Genomic DNA, 19,544 nt, shown 5'->3' with positions numbered 1-19,544 from the left:
TTGCAGAGGGAGTACAACCCTACTCAGGACAAGCTGACAACCCAGCACCAGAGTCATAGTTCTTTGAAGCAGGAGCACCTCCATGTTGTCCGGACTTTATTTCAGCTTGTTAACCTTTATGGGGTCCCCAAATGCATGCAGACAAGTGTCCAGGGTTTCACAGAGATGGCATGGAGTGATCAAGCTGAGTGTCATCCACATATTTTGTGACAGCCAAATCCCAAACTCAAGATGATCTCCCCCAACAGTTTCATGTGAATGTTAAGCATCATGGGGAACAGAATGGAATCCCATGGCATCCCTCCCCCCAATACCAAATGCCAGGGTGCTGAACAGGCATCCTCTAGAAACATCTTGGGATCTGTCAGCCAGAAAAGACTGGAACCAGTTTATAGTGGTGACTCCAAGTCCAAACCCAGCCAAACAATCCAGAAAGACAACATGGTTGATTATGTCAAAAGCTGCTGAGAGGACCAGGAAGACCAACAGAGATGCACTTTCCCTGTCCAGTCTCCAGTGGAGATAATCCACCAGGGATGATTAAACCCCATACTGAAGCCTGGTTTGAAGCTGGATTGAAAGGGTTCCAGATAATCTGCTACATTCAGGACCTGCTGAAGCCAAAATTCCACCACCTGCTCATTCACTTTACCCAAAAATGGGAGAGTTGAGGCTGCAACTATCCATGTGGCACAGTCCAAGGATGTTGTCCCCCCCCAGAAGGAGGCAGACCACAGCCAGTTTCAATACTTGCCAGCAACACCCCCCTCCCTCAGAGATGATCCTCCCTGCTCATTTGGCCAACCCCCATGGGCAATCAAATAAGTCAAGCCAGGATGGGGTCAAGCAGAAGCTAAAAGGTCTCACATTCAAAGGAGCCTATCAACAACCTCAGGCTGAGCAAGCTGAAAAGAATCCATAATAGTAGGATCAAGAGATGCCATAGGGATATCAACATACACGGTCAAGGTGGAGTCCAAGCCATGATAAACACAAGCAAATGTACCTGCAAAGTGCCTAGCAAAATGGTCACAGAGAGCAACCAAATTGTCCTCCTCGCCCCCCTGGGGACCAGATGCAGCAAGCCTTACACAACCTGAAAATGCAGTTGGATGGCTCTCCACGCACACAGTGGCAACAAAGAAAAGCCCTTCTTGGCCACAATCACCACAGAATAGGTTCTAATATGAGGTCTAACCTGTGTTTGATTTGACCCATCATGAATTTTCAACCACTATGGCACACTGCTCCCTGACCCTGAAGGTTCCATATTTGTTTAGTTTAAAACGTTTATACCCTGCTTTCCCTAACTCAAGAGGAAAGCCCAAGACATTTTGCAGGATTAAAACAAGAACATCATAATACAATAATAAAAACAAGCAAATCCACAAGGCAATCTAAAAACACAAAGCCTAATATAACAACCTCCCAACAAAACAAATCTGTCAAAAGTCAGGTGAGAAAGAAAAGTCTCAACATTCCTCCCCCTTTGGAACTTCAATACAGTAGACCCAGTCCTAACTTCCATCATGAGTAAATTCCATAAATTGGGCACCACCACAGAGAATGCCTCATCTTGAGAGAATTGGGAACCATCACAGAGAATGCCCTATCATGAGAAACCAGCTATATTTCCAAAAGTGAAAGCACTTCCTTGGATGACTTCACAGGATGGGCAGCCCAAACCTCAGCTGCCCGATGCAAAAGGCTGCAGCGGTGCCAAAAGTGGCTGCCGTGGTATCCTAATTGCACCGGGCAGCCACCAGTGGCTCCTCAGAGGAAGGGGGTGAATTTCCCCTTGTGTAAGGAAAGTAGCCCTGCAACGGGGCTACTTGACTCTGGCTATTTAGCCAGTGCAGAGGAAACATGCCCCATGTCGGGCCACGAGGCCCGACATGGGGCTCTGGATCTGATGGAGCAGAGCTCTGTCGGTCCCATCCTCTTCCTCCCTGTCACGCTTTATCCCCACCTTCCACCCCCACCTTCTACCCACTTCCTCCCACCCCAGAACACCTCCCTCCACACCTCACCTCTCTGCCGCCTGGTGCTTCTCACGGAGCAGCAGATGGTGTTCTGCTGGCTTCTGACTAGCACTGTCCCAGCACGGACTCATGACAGTAATGGTTGCAGACATGCCTTATGGTATGTTTGTGGCAGTGCGTGCTGGTAATGAGCCAGCACGCACTCATCAGAATCGTGACCTTAAGCACCAGTTGCTGTCATCACATCTTGTGACAGCAAATTCCACATATTGCCTACATATGGCAATTCTTTCGTGGCAAAATGTGTGGCATATTTCTTTTGTCTCTACTGAATCTTCTTCCAGCCAGTTTCATTAAATGCCTCCAAGTTCTAACTATTTAAGTGGAACTGAGACACACAGAAGGCTGAAATAGCAATTGCCATGACTGGCAAAATTGCAAAATACATTTTTCAAGACACAGGAGTAGCTGTTCAGACCTTGTATGTGTTCCCCTTTCAAATGTTAGACACAGAAAAACAAATGGGAAAATCTTTCAAAATGAAATATCAGCACCAGCTCTTAGAGTAAAATTACAGTACATATTATGTTGAGCATGTCATTAGAGCTGAAGTGCTTGTTTGTTTTTCTTCTATACAGGAGTATGGGGGAGGAGTCCTGTGGACCAATGTGGATTGGATCTGTCATGGGGACAAAGGGCTGAAGTCCCTTCTTCCTCACATCAAAGCGCCAATCTGTACTTGTGCCCCCAACCACGCAGCCCAGGTCTTTTTTTCTCTAAACCAGAAGTGTGATCCATTTCTTTTAACCACTTCAGTTCCTTACTCCTGTACAAAAAGGGATTTCTCCACCTGGAACCACTATGGGATTATACTGAACACAACTATGTGGAACGAGAGTTGAAACCACAGGATTCCAGCCCTGCTTAGCATTCCGCATGAATGATTTTTCTTAGCTGAGGAAGATTAAAGTTGCTGAGAACACTGGATTCCTTCTTTTAATTAATTTGAACCAAGGTTGCTAAAAGGTTTCTCTTTTTAGCCATTGCTGTACCCTTCCTCCATTGGAACTTTCCTCTCCTTCTTCCTCTCTTTTTTTTTTTTAAACAATGAATTTCCTCCACCCATGCAGCCAGTTCCTTGGGTGAACTTGGTGGTTTCTTTTAGCTAAAATTAAATCAGATTATGTCACAATTCTGTCTCAAATGCCCTGTCCCCATTTTTTGACGCATTAAATGTACTGTGTTTATATAAATGCCTGGTAAATTCACCTTGGAGGGGGAAACTGAAAGGGGGATACACCTATTACAATAAATAAGTTAAGATCTGTACTGGAACAAGATAAGACAAAGTGGAAATGAAACATAAATGTGATATAAATGTTGAAGTACACACATAGATCCCATCATGAAAAGGAGTAAATATTCTCAGTGTCTAAATATTCAAACAGCAATTGTTAAGTACATGCTGAGCTTTATTATGGAAGAAAATCTTCATAATGAGACCACAAGTAGAATAAAACTCTGAATCTATGTGGGGTTTGATGAATTGGAAAAGACATGTAATCTAATATGTTGATATTCACCCTCACCATTTAATTTACTGCATAAATTGGTTGGGTAACTACTTAGAAATCAAAAGCAAAATAAATTAGGAGAGGGTTGATAATGCTCATTTCATGGGCTATTTATAAGGCAGAACACTATATCAGGAAAGATATTACATGTACGTGACAAATATTATCAAACAATTTTAGAAAATGGGTGCTTTATAGCAGTGGCCTCAAATGCATATATAGATTTGCTTGGTGCATTCCTTTATCTTAGCGCAGTGTTTTTCAACCTTGGGATTGAGATCTCTTGCAAAGCCTCAGCTGTGGGGTCATGGCAACCTCTCATGGCAACCAAAATTGCACTGGCCCTGCAGATCTTACCCCTTCCCAGGCTTTATCTGCCCACCTCCTTGCCTCCATTGCTGCTACAAATCCAGGATACTTGAGATAATGTTCCATAAGAGCTGATAGATATTTTAATTGGAGTTAGTGGTTCAGGGAGGGAAGATTCATCACACTACCATTACAGTTATGGGCAGCAGCACAGAGGTATCATGCCCACTCTCTACCTGCTCCCTTCAGCCTCCTGGTCCTGACCTTGGATGGCTTACCAGGTGATATTGAGAACAGGAGTTGCTGGATTTGTGAAATGGAGCCAGGAGAAGAGATCGCTGCTACTCCTCTGCCTCCTTGTAAGCTGCATCAAGGCACTTGGCATCATAAGACCAGGATTCAAAGGGCCATGTTGGAAGGTTTTCATGCCTGCAATTGGGTTTCTGAGACTCCCCTTCTGAAAACCTGTCCTTCTCATATCATCTGATAAGCGGCTTTGAGAGAAAGCTCCGCTGAAACCAAGATGCTATAATCTAAAAGCTGTGGAAGCTATGATACATGCATGGAGGCACCCACATGAGTCAGAGGGAGCCTTTGTGTTCAGGCTCTAGACTCTCAAAGCACATAACAGCAGGGTGGAATAGTTCTTAATACTGTGCTATAAAAATTCACAGATAAGAATGCAAGGCTGGTTAGTTCACTAAGCCGTGCTATCAAAGTGAAACATTAGCACCCACCAAGGCCAGTGGTGATCTTTGCTTCACTAAGTAGGCTATCCTCTTGTAGTGGTGAAATACAGAAGGAAAATCTGCTGGCTCACAAATTCAGTAAGAACCAAATACATAATACCTGTCCCACTACCCGGTAGATGACCTCTCCAAGAAGATGCTTGTCACGCTGGGAGAGGTTAATTAATATAGTTTTCACAGTCTCTGTTTTTATGTCAGAACTTTTTATGAGGCAAGACAAGTGATACTGGGGGAATGTGCTGCAATTCACAGAATGCAAAGTAAGAAGATTTCATTGAGGTCATAACTTGGAAGTATCCATTATAAGTTTTTCAAACTAAAAATGCTCTTAAAAATATGCCACAATGATAGCTTCAAGTAAAATCCGAAGAATATGCGTAGCTATTAAAGAGTTTTTAGCTATGTGCATTCAAACAATGGGGTTGGGAAGGGGAAGAAAGACCTTTTAGAAAAGGAGAAAATCCTTCATAAGGGTTGCTTCCGATGCAACTTTTCCCTACTTATGCTTTGAAAAGTAAAACCAGGTATTTAGTTGAGGGGAACAGTGGGATGGACCAGAACTCTGGGGCTTCACCTATAGCAGGAGCAGAGATGTCATCAACAAGAGTGCTCATAAGAATATAAGAAGAGCTCCACTGGATCAGGCCAAAGGCCCATCTAGTCCAGCTTTCTATATCCCATAGTGGTCCACCAGATGCCTCACGGAGCACACAAGGCAACAAGAGACCTGAATCTTGGTGCCTTCTCTTGCATCTGGCATTCTGAGGTAGCCTACTTCTAAAATCAGGAGGTTGCACATACCCATCAAGTCTTGTAACATGTGATGTTTTCCTCCAGAAATCTGTCCAATCCCCTTTTAAAGTTATCTAGGCCAGATGCCATCACCAGATCCTGTGGCAAGGAGTTCCATAGTCTAATTACACGCTGGGCAAATAAATATTTTCTTTTGTCTGATCTAATTCTCCCAACACTCAATTTTAGTGGATGTCCCCTGGTTCTGGTGTTGTGTGAAAGGAAAAAGAGCATTCTTCTATCCACTTTATCCCATGTATGATTTTCTATGTCTCAATCACGTCCCCCCTCAGGCGCATTTCTTCTAGACTGAAGAGCCCCAAACACTGTAGCCTTTCCTTGTAAGGGAGCTGCCCAGCCCAGTAACCATTTTGGTCGCTCTCTTCTGCACCTTTTCCATTTCCACTGTATCCTTTTTGAGATGTAGCAACCAGAACTAGACGCAATATTCCAGGTGTGGCCTCACCATCTATTTGTACAATGGCATTATAATATTAGCTGTCTTATTCTCAATACCTTTTCTAATGATCCCAAGCATGGAATTAGCCTTCTTCACCACTGTCACACATTGGGTCGACACTTTCATCTTCAGGTGCTGATCATGAAACTTTTTTCAAAGGACCTTAGCTAAGAAGAAGCATCAGACTCAGCAGGAGGAAAACTGAGAAACAAGCCTATAGGCATGTGCTAATACCTAGGCCTTTCTCAGGCGCTGCTTGAGAGAAAGTACACTTGGCCCTTGGCATCCATTGGGGTTCCATTCCTGGAACCTCTGCAGATGCTGAAACCCATGGATAATTGAATCCATGGGTAGGGGACCTCACATGACCTACAGGTGTGACTGGAAGTGCCTTTCCATTGCCTCCAGGAGGTGTTTTGAGGCCTGCAGAGGTTGCATGTGGCCTACCCAGGCCTCAGAAAGCCTCCTGGACATGACCAAAAGGTGGTTCTGGTCATGTCCAAGAGGCCAGGTGGATTTGGAACCCTCACTGAGTCAAATTCATGGGTTCCAAACCCGCAGATAAAAAGGGTCCACCAGTATATAACTCATGCTACATCAGGGTTGCATTTCTATACACACTTATTTGGGAATAAGCCCCATTGAACTTCTGAGTTGACCTGCTTAGGAATGTACTGTAAGGCTATAATCCTATGCAGATTTACATATGAGTAAGTCCTACTGAAGACAGTGGAACTTAATTCTGAGTATAACATGCATTGGCTAACACTCTAATATACCTTTTCTATTTCCCTGGAAGATTTTTTTTAATTTTATTTTTCCATTCTTACACATTTATTTTTAATGACTGAAGCTGAATATAAGAGTTTGGGACATCACTTAGAACTGAATGTAGTCAGATAAAATGAATAAATGTAAAGTTGATTTTTGTTGTTGTGTAGCCTTACTGGAATGTGGATAAGGAGTGGAGGGCTTTGGGGGGGGGGTCTTATGATATGTTCCTGCACTTCAGCATTTATCATTATACCACTGAGTAAACCACATATAACAAAACAGGCCTGGCTTAGCAATAATTAGTTTTCCCCTAAAGCACCCTCAAATGCTTAAGCTTCCATAGAAAACAAAAGTGTTTACTTTTACTCAGTGCTTTTTTTGTAAAAAAAATAGGTGCAGGAACTCACAACTTTTTATTTATTTACTTATTTATTTTTAAACCATTTTTTATACACACACACGCGCGCGCGCGCGCGCGCGTCCATCCCATGTGAGCTCCCTGATAGCAAAAGCACTCCTGCCACAGCTGGAGTGAAACACCCCATTTTTTTTAGGTGGGGAGGTGCTCCATTGGGCTATAGGAAACTCTCTCCATTGGGCTATAGGAAAGCCTATACAGTAGTTAAAGTGTTCAGAACAAATATATAAGGTCTTGAGCCCAGCTGGTGGCCATCAGTGCCTCAAGTGTTAGTTCCAAACACTTTGAGCTTAAGAGCTCTGGTGGCTTAATGGCTAAACTGCAGGTCTATGGAGCCAGAGGCTAGGGGTTCAAATCCCAGTGAGGAATAATTTTTTTTTTTTTAAGGTGGGAAGGTGCTCCATGGCTGCAAAATATAAAGGTTGGTTGCTAGTTGCCAAAAGGGGGGCCAGTTGAGGCTGCAAAACTCCTCAAAGTTCAGTCCCAGGCAGGCTCTTTTTTGACCTTTTTTTTTTTTTAAGTTCCAGTTAGGACTTAACCCACAGTTAAGCTCCTGGAGTGAGCCCCCTGCTGGAGGCTGTGGGTTAAGTCCTACCTGGGACTTTAAAAAAAAAAAAGTTAAAAAAAGAGCCTGCCTGGGACTGAACTTTGAGGAGTTTTGCAGCCTCAACTGGCCCCCCTTTTGGCAACTAGCAACCAACCTTTATATTTTGCAGCCATGGAGCACCTTCCCACCTTAAAAAAAAAATTATTCCTCACTGGGATTTGAACCCCTACAGACCTGCAGTTTATCCATTCAGCCACCAGAGCTCTTAGGCTCAAAGTGTTTGGAACTAATACTTGAGGCACTGATAGCCACCAGCTGGGCTCAAGACCTTATATATTAGTTCTGAACACTTTAACAATAGGCTTTCCTATAGCCCAATGGAGAGAGTGCTGGGCTGTGGAGCACAAGGTTGGAGGTTCAAATCCCTCCGTAGCCATCAGTGCAGAGCGGGGTGGTGCAGGCAGGGGAAAAAAGGTGGGGGCAAGGAGGAGGGAAAAAGGGGGCGGGGCGATGCAGGCGGGGGGGAAAAGGTGGGGGCAGAGAGGAGGGGAAAAAAGGTGCCGGAACGCCGTTCCAGTGCGTTCCATTACAAAAAAAGCCCTGCTTTTACTACAAGAATCTAATTATCGAGGCAGTTTCCCATGTAACACCAAACTCAGTTACTTGGCTTTTTAAAAAACTGTGCAAAATCCAGATATGCTAGAGGAATAAAATTAGGAAAAGAAATTATACCATTAAATAGTAAAAAGTAAAGATGACAGAAAATCTAGTACTATTAAAGCTGAAACCAAAGAAGGAATGCTGAAGTGAGGAAATTTCAAAAGACATTTTGAGGTTATTAATCATTACACATCATTATAAAGTCTCACTTGCTTGTCATTCCTTTATGCAAGACCACCAGATCTTTTCACCCTCTTGATAGCTCTTGTAGTGCAACAATATACATAATTTGTCATTTGTGAATAAAATGAGGTATTAGATGATGACAACTACCATTTCCGACTTAGATTTTTGTCACTTTATGAAAATAGAAAACTGACAAGATGTTAATTATGCTTAATACAAGAATTTTTTCTCTTGCAACTGCTGTTTATAGGGCTACAGTCTCTCATGTTTTCTTGTGGGGAGGGGTCATGAAAAGTTGATTGCATTAGAAGAGTTCAATCTGTTGGACATAGTTAGGGACTGACAGTTGCTTGACTGATGCTGTGCAGTGGAGGAGAAGAGAAAAACCAAGCCCCAGATTTTGTTAGACCTTGAGGATATAATAATAATAATAATAATAACTAGGTATTTATATACCGGCTTTCTGGTCATCGGATTACTCCTCTGACTTTTTTCAAGGTGGTTTACATAGGTAGGCATTTCTAAATCCCTCAAGGGGATTTTTACAATCATAGAGGTTCTCTCTTTCAAGAACCAACAACATTTCAGAATGGATCTTCCTGGTTTGGTCTCACTTCTGGCCTCCAGGTCTCCTACGCAGGCTGACAAGCAGCTCCATCTCTCACATGGAGGGCAGCCAAGACGCTTCTTGCTCACACCAAGAGCAGGTGGAATCACTCAGCTGGGCTTGTCAGCTGCTTCAAGGTCTCGCCATTCTCAGCCGTTCAGGGAGCTGACGGTGTCCTCGAACTGGCGACCTTCTGATGTTATCTTCGGGCTAATGGAGGCTCTACCCTCTAGATCAGACCTCCTGCCCAAGAGGGATATCCCAAGAGGGGCTTGAAATCTCACATGATATTACAAGATGCTTGGCAAATGTACAAAAGTTCATTTTGCACCATGCCAGACATAGCAAGAGGCCATGAACAGCCTATCAGCTCTCAGACATCACATTAATACATCTTACTTCCATTTATTTAGAGGCTTTATATACTACTTTATTAATAAAAGGGGTGTGATGCTAGTTCACTTCCTCATGGTGCAACTTGGATAGCACGGAAGTGTGAGCTAAATGAACTAGCAATCAGCTGGCAGCCAGACTGCATCATAGATTTCCTGGCTTTCTAAAACATGGCAATGGAAAAGCAAAACAGGCCTTTTCAGGTCCAAATGACGAGACAGATAGGGAACATCATTAGAATCTTACAATTCAGTGTCGAAGGTTTCAGTAGATCTAAGAGCCAATACATCTCTAAATTTCTATTAGAAAGGAATATAGATATGGCAATCCTTCAAGAGACACACACAGAAAATGAAGAACAATAATCCAGCAGAGGCAAGATCCAAGGTTTTGACCTACCTCGCCAGCACTGGAAAACTTTGAACAGGATCCTACATGGTGTTAGTCAGGACTCAATGTTTAAATGGGGGCTAGTATCGACCCACAGTTTGATTGCCGGTTCTCCCGCCAAACCATATACCACATTGTGTGTGGGTGCAAAATGAGGGTGTATATTGGTCCATGGTCTGACCTTTTTCAATGAAGGTAACTCTGTCCTTAAATGGCTGGACAAACTGGACATTGACATTTGATCTAGTCTAATTGATATATAAGTCCATGTATTATATGCCATATGCTAAATAAATAAATAAATAAATAAATAAATAAATAAATAAAATGGTCAAAGTGATGAACCACCATATAAAACAACAAACAAAACCGGCAATAAAACTATACTGCTAGCTGTTCTTCATGAGTGCTTGGAAAGTGTTTATTTTCATGCCAAGTCTTGGGTTAAGCAGCAGGCTGGCAAGCTTTCACCTTCCTAGATCCCAGTTCTATGGAATCCCAGTCACATTTGATGTGTGCTTTCCAATGAATGTTTTTCTAGTCTCATGGGGTCGACGTTTTTAATTTTTGCTACAAATTTGTGATTGAAGGGCTAAGGTGCATACATACAAACCCAAAAGGATAAGGGGAAGTAGAGGGAAACGTTCAGCACCCTCAGGCCAGATTTCCTTATAAGCAGAAAGCTCTTAACTTAATGATACATGACATGCTTCTCATGCAAAAAAACCCCATGTTCTCCTGGCATCCTCAGGTAGGGCTGGGAAAGACCTACACCTGAAACCCTAAAGAGCTACTGCTGGTTATAATGGGCTAGATCAGGGGTGCCCAAACCCCGGCCCTGGGGCCACTTCCGGCCCTCAAGGCCTCTCAATGCGGCCCTCAGGGAGTCCCCAGTCTCCAATGAACCTCTGGCCCTCCGGAGATTTGTTGGTGCCCGAACTGGCCCGACACAACTTCTCTCAGTGTGAGGGCAACTGTTTGACCTCTTGCGTGAGCTGTGGAATGAGGGCTCCCTCCACTGCTTGCTGTTTCACGTCTGTGATGCAGTAGCAGCAGCAAAGGAAAAGCCAGTCTTGCTTTGTGCAAGGCCTTTTATAGGCCTTGAGCTATTGCAAGACCTTCATTCATTCATATAAGTTCATCTTTAATATATTCATTTATGTACACTTATGTAAATTTATTCAAATTTTAAATGTAAATTAAATCTTTTTCCCCCCGGCCCCTGACACAGTGTCAGAGAGATGATGTGGCCCTCCTGCCAAAAACTTTGGACACCCCTGGGCTAGATGGAAGACACAGTCTGATTCTGCATGAAACAGTTTCAATATGTTCATAGGGCATTTGCAGAGGTGGGAAAACTATAATGGGAACAAGCATAGGAATAGGATAGCCCCAAAAGGAATACATCCCTGTCTTGACAGCTCACATGCTTGCTAACTTGAATCTGTTTGGCTGGATAAGCTTGAAAAGGGTGCTTCCAATGTACAGTGGCTGCCCCATGAAACTTATGGCATACAAACACAGGGGGTTGGGTGTGAGGGAGTGATTAGCAAGGAGGGATCACTGAACTTAAAAGGGGCCCTGCAGATCAGACCAAAAGCCCATTGATTCCAGCATTCCCCCCCCCCCCACAATAGCCAGCCAGATGCTTCTGGGGAACCTCACAAGTAAGGCACGAAGGCAACAGACATCTCCCGCTGTTGCAATACACCTCAAAAACCCATGCCAGAAGAGGGATACCTCAATCTGGAAACCAGTACAAATGCCATGCCTCGTCAACCCAGCCTCAGAGCAAGTAGGAAGCCTGTTCATCCACACAACAAGCTCTGACTGAAAGAATAAGCTGGCTACCTCTTTTTGTCTGCCCTACAGCCACCAGAATAAAAATTTGTGCCACACACCATGTCTGCTCAGGATCAACATGTATTTACCAATTGTGCTTTTATTGTGTGCCATCAAAAAAGAGGATGTCCTGCTTCTCTGAAATATATTTCTAGTTTGCACGTTAACAAGGAAAAGAAAGCAAAATTAAACTATTACGAGAGTACAAGACAGAAGCTGAATAATTTATATTATTAGATCTTTACACCCAATGAATATTTTGTGTGCTGCATGATTTATCAGAAATAAAACATAAGTATACATAAAAACATGTTTAGGTTGTTTTGGAAGAGCTTTAAAAACAACATTAGAGAAGGGGTTTGTTACTTAAAGAAACAGAAAATGTATCTTACCAACTCCATAGACATTACTTCAGTAAAATGTTAATAGCATTCTTTTTCCCTTTTTTTGCACATCACAAATGTACAACTATCACAGCAGGAGATAGCACATTATGACTGCAGAAATACAGTATGCAATGTGACTCTCTTTGTGTTCCACCCAGCATGGCACATCAAGACTAGGGTTATGGCTAGCGGATACAGTAGTATCCATGATCAAGGGCAGAAGATGATTCAGGAATGACCAAGGAAATATTTTGATGCTTGCTTTACCTTAGGTGACCAGTAGATGCAGAAGGTAGCAAGATAACATCATGGCTGTTTTTTAAATAAGGAAATATGTTCTAAGTTTTCAGAAAAGTAAATTTGTCTTTTAAAGTGGACCTAACGTAAAGGACACAAATCTGGAAGTGACTACTTTTTTGATCAGGGCCAGCCCCAAATCTCCGGATGCCAGGTATGATGCACCATTGTCCTTTCCCCCTTATCTATTGGTGCACCTGTTGCTGACACTATTGCACCTCATCCAGGCATTCTTGGGATTCAAGAACAGAACAGAAGAAGTGTGGAGAACACAGGTTTGTCATAAAATGCCTATATTTTGTGCATTTCTGTGTATGTTCTATGTGATCCTCATGGTTTCGGGTATTTTCACTCCTACCTTTGCCTACTTCTCTGTGTTTGGCCATTCCAGCTGCTTTGTACATCTGGAATGCAAATTACAGACAGCTTGGAGGGAGAAGGAATGCAAATTTGATTCAGAGCAGTCAGGACCAGCCAAACTGATTTAGCTGGTTTCAAGGGAGTGGGATGGAGTGAGCCAGACAGCAGGCATTGCTCCAATCAGAGAGACAGATGATGTCATTCCAGCTGAGAAAGAAAAGCCATTTTCTGGCTGGAATCTCTATCTCTTCCTCCAGCTCCAGTTGGGAGAGCCCATCAGCCTCACTGGATGCCAGAATAAAGAGTTGGTGGGTCCTTCACCACAGTAAGATCAGATAAGGAACTGTGTAGGTAGAAAATTGTTAGCATTTTATGTTGTTTTGGGGTATATCTATATCTAGTCATGTCATAAAGCCTGAATGTGTTGTAAACCTTACACTGAAAATCTCTGGCAGCAGCACTGAGTTAAAAACACATCTGTGAGATTCCATAGTGCCTCAGTGCCATTTGCTGGCTGTTTGTATAATTGCAATACTTATGCCAAATTCCATTATCCTTACTCTTTTGTTAATTTCATTTTAATCCCCTTTTTCTTTTATTGGAGTTTTAATAAACCTTTTACAGTTTAACCCTGAGTCTGCCTGGTGCCTAGTATGGAAAGTACAGTAGACTGTCAGATCTCCTTGCTCTGCAGGCACTACTATGAGAGTGATTTTTCAGACCCCTGAGTTTCAGTACTAGGGTGGAGGGTTCTGCTCAGGAAGCCCCTTTGCTTAGCCTGATCTCCAGGTGGCAGTGGTTTCAGAGCCCAATCCTGAGCTTGATGTTTACCGCCAGCGTGCACTGTCGCAAACGTGCCATAAGGCACATATGCAAGGCCTAATGCTAGGCCAGCGCCTGTGCTAGCCCAGCACTGGCCGGCACTGGGCTAGCGTTGGGTGGGTGCCCGGCTTCTGCTGCTTGGTGGTCGCATGGACAGCTAAGCCACGGTAAGGAAAGCAGGGGCATGGGGGGAAGTGGGGAGAAGGCGTTCCGGGGATGGGGGAGGCGGGCGGGGAGCAGAGAGAGGGTGGGGAGGAGGCATGAAGGTGTGAGGCGGGGAGAGGGTGGGCGGGAGGTGAGCCAGGGGGAGGGAGGTGGGTCTGGTGGAGCGGAGCTCGGCACCCCACATGAACGCCTTTATCTGCAGTTATTACAGGGCTACTTCCCTTACTCGGGAGAAGGGGACAAAAGTCCCCTTCTTCCAAGGTGCCGACTGCGGTGGCCCATGGTGCTCAGGATGCAGCGGCAGCTGTTTTTGGTGCCACCAAAACTGCGCACCATGGGAGCTCAGGATTGGACTGTCAATCTACTAAGGCTTTCCCCCAGTAACTTGTGTGTCCAAACGGGGGAAAGAAGGAATCAGTAAAGGTGTGAGCATGCCAACCACTAGGCACTACTGCCCTGGATCGGTGTGCAGCTGCTGGCAGCCTCTCTCTTGACCCTGACACCACAACTCTCCTCTCTTCCATACTTTCACTACTAATCTGTTCCCCTCTTCCTTTTCAGATCTAGGTGTTGCGGAGTTGAGGAGCAGTGAAAGTGCACAAGCAAAAGCAATGGAGGCAAGTGTTCTCTGCCAGTGCACCACCTGAGGTAAACATCTCAGTCAGCCTCATGGACAGGCTGGAACTGTCTTTGATAATAAGGTGGCTGTTAGTGACCAAGGACTCTAGTTGTCTGGTCTTGTGCCAGCACCAAGCTCCTGAAGCCTGACCATGAGTTCCTGTGCAAGTAAAACAAACAGACACTGAGAGGAATTTTATCAGGGGGTACAAAGTTCCTTTTAGACCTTTTGCCTTCTTGTGATTCCTCCTGGGCCCAATCTGCCCATCTCCTTTGGCTCCTGGGACCCCCAGGTATGATGAACCCTCTGCACCCTCTCTCAGAGGTATTGACAATAATGCATAACATTAAGTTTTGAGAAAGAATATCAGAGGTGGTATTCTTTCTAAGGTCAAGAAAGAATAATGTGAGAATTCTAATAAAGCTAAAAAATAGAAGCCCATATCTGAAAACAATTTAATAGCAATGTAATCATGCCTGGATATGGATGAATAAAGATAACATATCAAGGAGGAGAAAAGGGTTAAAGACGAAGGAAAAACTGCAATGTAAGGAACAAAAGACATATAGAGGTAAAGAGCAAATAATTTAGTGACTTTAAGTGATTCGTGTCTCCAGAAGCTCACAGCGAACGTATTGCAGGAATACTGAAGCTTTTGTGCGCAGGTTACCATTTCTCCTATAAATTTACGCTTTCTGATAGACCTCAAACAAATGTCGGTCTTATGACGGTTTGTTCCTGATTCATATCCCATTATTTTTCATGGCAAACCAAGAAAAACCTGAGCTCTGCAATATTTGAAATCTTATTTGAAAACGTGGCTTATCTTAGGTTTTTCAACAGCATGCAGAGAGTACAGAGATCTGCCAGGCTCAGAAGGGTGGAAGGGGAAAAAAGAACGCTGAAAAAAATGCAATAAAACCAAAGCCATAAGGGGATTTGAAATTCAATAATGCTGGAATACAAGCAATGACTTTATCCAAAGATTTTGTTTAACATAAATGGGAATATACAGATATTATTTTGGCACCAGAGGAGCCCAGATTGAATGAGGGGACTGAATTACTGTGAAGTAGAAAGAAAAACATTTTTCTAAAAAAGAAGAATACAAGGGAAGTGAAATTCATCTGCCCTTTCAAGGTCATATTAATATAGGTTCAAATAAATGTTTAGTGAATAATTTCCCAGACCCAATCGCATAGTGTGGGTCCACGTGGAACTCTGCCAGTTATTTAGCCAGTGCAGGACCGACTAGACCCCTTACACACACCGCGGAGACTTACCCCCTGGTAAAGAAACAATTGTTCCCTTACCCAGATGAGACCTCCACAACTGACCCTCCCCAACAGGATGCAATGGCAGCCATTTCGGTGTCACTGTATCGGTGTGTGAGGGGGAAGAGTAGGGTTGAACTGTTAGTATTACTTCTTGCAAATCTAAGACTTCGTGCAGGTCTAAGTGGATCCATGATGGCAGATGTGACCTGGGAGGGGGATAAGATGCAATGTGCCCTGCTGCCACTTATCCCATCCCCCTCCTGGGCCTGATCCACCCACCCACACCTTCCCCAATCCCTTACACCCCTTCCTGTCCTTCCCCTGCCTCTGCACCACTTGGAGCAGCCCTTACCTGCTCCAGCATGCAGTCCAGCTAGATCTGGCAGGATTGTGTAGGCCTTCCCACAGGGGCTACTAACGCCTATCAACGTGCTTTATGGTGCAACAAGCTCTGCAACATGCCTCAATGTGCTCCGCCAGAGCAAATGGAGGATAGGATTGCACAGCTAAGCATAATCTTAATGGCATTTCAACCAATGACACAGCTGCTCCACTGCAGCAACCTGTGATATGGGGAATACAATCCATACTATACTTGGCAGGATGAATTTGCCTTTTGCAGGCTGATGTGAGAACTTCGTTGGCTTAAGCAGATATTGGTATGCAGAACTTTTGGTTTGGCATGTCTGTGTGTGTGTGTGTCTACACACACACACACACATTTGTGTGGCTTTCTATACTTTGGAGTGAGTTTGAATGGTTTAAATGGTTTAAATATTGATAGAAGTTGGCCTAATTTCTGCTTGACTAAATACTTACACTAATCTTAAGTATGGGATATAACAAAAGTGCAGTTTGAGGATATCTTCCCCCCCAGTTCTATTGCCTTTCATTTGTGTCATTTATGAGAACTCTGTACTACAGTGAGGTGTAAAAAATGGTCCTTCTGCCAGTTCCAATACAGTCAGCGAACATATGAACCACTGCAGCAAAGGTACCAGCTTTCTTAGAGTTATACTGAAGTTTAATTTCAAGGACACGCATAGCTCTCTTTAGTATCAGCAAGATGCCTTGTTACTGTACACTGAGCCAAAGCATTCCAAGCAAACCAATGACAGAAAAAAAAGGTAGGAAGGTCATGATCCAGTTCAAAGGGAATTAATTGGTTTTCTTTTAAGAGTGCTCAGGAGGCTCTTCTGAATTCTAGCAAAAGCCCTAGTGTGCCATTTCTTTTACTAACCAACAGTTTGGAACGCTGCTATTTGGTACCAACTTTCAAATTAAGGTCAAGGAGAAAGAAGTAAATAAATTTCAATAGATGTGATTTGGAGTCACCAATATTGCTTGTTATTCAATTTCATCCTCTAAAACCAGCAAATCTTACAGATGTCCAGTTCACAGATGTGCCTATTCATTCCAACACAGTGTCTTTTCTAGTGACTGTTTGCTGAAGGCTTTTTTCAACTTTTGTTAGATTAGGAGCCCTTTTGGGAAAGGGAATAATTTATTTTGGTATATCAACCATGGTGAACTTTCTTTAATGAAAAGCAATATGTTTTACAAAAGCAATATAATAATAATAATAATAATAATAATAATAATAATAATAATAATGATGATGATGATGATGATGATGATGATGATGATGATGATGATGATGATGATAATAAACCCCCAAATCCCCATATCCAAATATCTGGTGGACTGAGACACTACTGGTGGCAGTGGTGGCAGAAGCAGTAATGATGATGATGATGATGATAAAATTTTGATTAGGGGCCCAATCCTATCCAATTTTCCAGTGCTGGTGCAGTTGTGCCAATGGGGCATGTGCTGCATCCTATGGTGGGGAAGCAGTCACAGAGGCCTCCTCAAGGTAAGGGAATGTTTGCTCCCTTACCGTGGGGCTGCACTGTGACTGGAATGTTGGATAGGATTGGGCCCTAGAGCATTTGAGCACTTTGAGGCTCATTACAATTTCCCACAGTTTCCTTATCAATTTCCTTATCAACATCTTTGCACTCACATAACACACATTGATCCTACATAGTTACAAATGCTGTATCCCCCATTATATGCACATGCACAAATCAAACACAGAAACAAGATGTAAACTAAGAATGTCATACTGGCCTACAGATGCTCTTTCTAGTTTTTGTTCCTTATATTTGTTCCCTGAAAGACATTTCTCAAAATAGTCCCCAAAGTAGATATTTGGGGCACTGACTTTATGGCATTGACTAGTGCAGTGTTTCTCAAACTGTGGGTTGGGACCCAATAGGTGGGTCACGAGCCAATTTAAGGTGAGTCCACATTTATTTCAATATTATATTTTCAATGTATTAGACTTGATGCTGCTATGGTAAGTGACTGCATTTGGGGAAAAGTTATAGATCTGTATGTAACAGGTTGCTATTTATATGCTTTTAACAATGATAGTATATGGAACTTACTCCTGGGTAAGTCTGGGTAGGATTGCAGCCTAGGATTATTAAAAATTTTCCTGCTTGATGATGTCACTTCCAGTGGGTCCAGACAGATTCTCATTCTGAAAAGTGGGTCCTGGTGCTAAAAGTTTGAGAATCATTGGATTAGTGGTTTGAATTCTGCAGTTTGAAACAGTGCCTCAGTGGGTCTCCTTGTGGAAGATGTTATCTTACATCCTTATTTTCCCTTCTATCAAACAGGATGAGGGCAGTGACTCTGGGACTACATGGAGCATGTAGGCATGATTCAACATTATCAAGAATGCACAGTATTTGCACTGTTGGTTATGGAAACACAAAGATGCACATGCATCAACTGAAATCTTATCAGACTGGTTTCTAGAGACTATTATGGAGAGTATAAAATACACACATATAAATTGCATAAAGTGGCCACTACCCAATTATTCTTATGGTTCTGGTATTTAAGAGAATAGGGCTAGTTTTTCATCCCCTTTTTAGAAGATGACTTGATCAAAGCATCTCCCAAAGCATCTCTAGTTGGTTTTTGCACTGAGCTAATTTCACAAGCCAGGTAAACGGGAAGGGAGAAATACTCTGATTTCCCTGAAATGTCTGAGTTGTCGAAGAAAAACCTGACTCATTACTTCCTGAATGAGAAGTCCAATGTATATGAGAAGTTGATACTAATTGGGAGACTGCAGCCTAATTTATTATATCATTTTCTGCATGGGTGATCTGACTTAGCGCACAATCCTAACCAACTTTCCACCACCAAGGTAAGGGCAATGCAGCTCCAACGTAAGAGAACAAACATTCCCTTACCTCGAGGAGGCCTCCATGTCTGTCACCCAACTGCAGGATGCTGCAAATGCTCCATTGGCAAAGCTGTGTCAGTGCTGGAAAGTTGGTTAAGATTTGGGCCTTAGTCACTTAGGGCTGTTGCACCTCCTGCAAATGAAGTAAAGCTTCTGACTTACCTGTTTCCATTTTGCCATCCTGTGCTGCAGGCCCATCGGGAATGACACTCTTCACCTGGAGAAATTCATCAGGCTCATCCCCACCAATGATGGTAAATCCAAAGCCCATATTGCTTTTTTTAAGAGTCGTGCTAAGGAAAGTCCCCTTCAGTTGTGAGGCGTCACGGGTGAAGAGCGGTTTTTCTACATCAGTCAACATAAACAAAAACGAACAACATTTGGGTCATGCTGTAAGGAATGACTAGGTTCTTGAAGGGCAGCATAAGCAATAGCAAGCAGCAGGGTGGCGTTTTGGAAAAAGAAAAGCAACAGAAAAATACAAAGCATTCTCAGAGAAACAAAAGCATTAAGTGACATCTTCTATTAAGGCAAAAACCAACATGGGAAGGATTTGCTTATCTAAGGTAGAATTTCTCTCCATGCCTTAAGGAACTCTCTGTCAATTTGGAGTTGGACTGCTGGGATAGTAAAGCAGCTATCCAAAAATGAAGCAATTGACATGGTAGTT

The 19,544-nt window shown here is 43.2% G+C and overlaps 1 protein-coding gene across 1 annotated transcript in view; it reads right to left on the bottom strand.

Moving 5' to 3' along the window:
* MAGI2 (membrane associated guanylate kinase, WW and PDZ domain containing 2) overlaps positions 1-19,544 on the bottom strand; it is a 747,493-nt gene that overhangs the window by 147,149 nt on the left and 580,800 nt on the right. The window contains exon 10 of the mRNA XM_066633432.1: positions 19,037-19,219. Coding sequence (XP_066489529.1) covers positions 19,037-19,219 — 183 coding nt within the window. The remainder of the gene's footprint in view (positions 1-19,036; positions 19,220-19,544) is intronic.

This window comes from Tiliqua scincoides, chromosome 7 (genome assembly GCF_035046505.1).
Source record: "Tiliqua scincoides isolate rTilSci1 chromosome 7, rTilSci1.hap2, whole genome shotgun sequence".
Classification (NCBI taxonomy): domain Eukaryota; kingdom Metazoa; phylum Chordata; class Lepidosauria; order Squamata; family Scincidae; genus Tiliqua; species Tiliqua scincoides.
The sequence above is the reverse complement of the archived record's forward strand: the minus strand, read 5'-3'. Positions and strand labels throughout refer to the sequence as shown.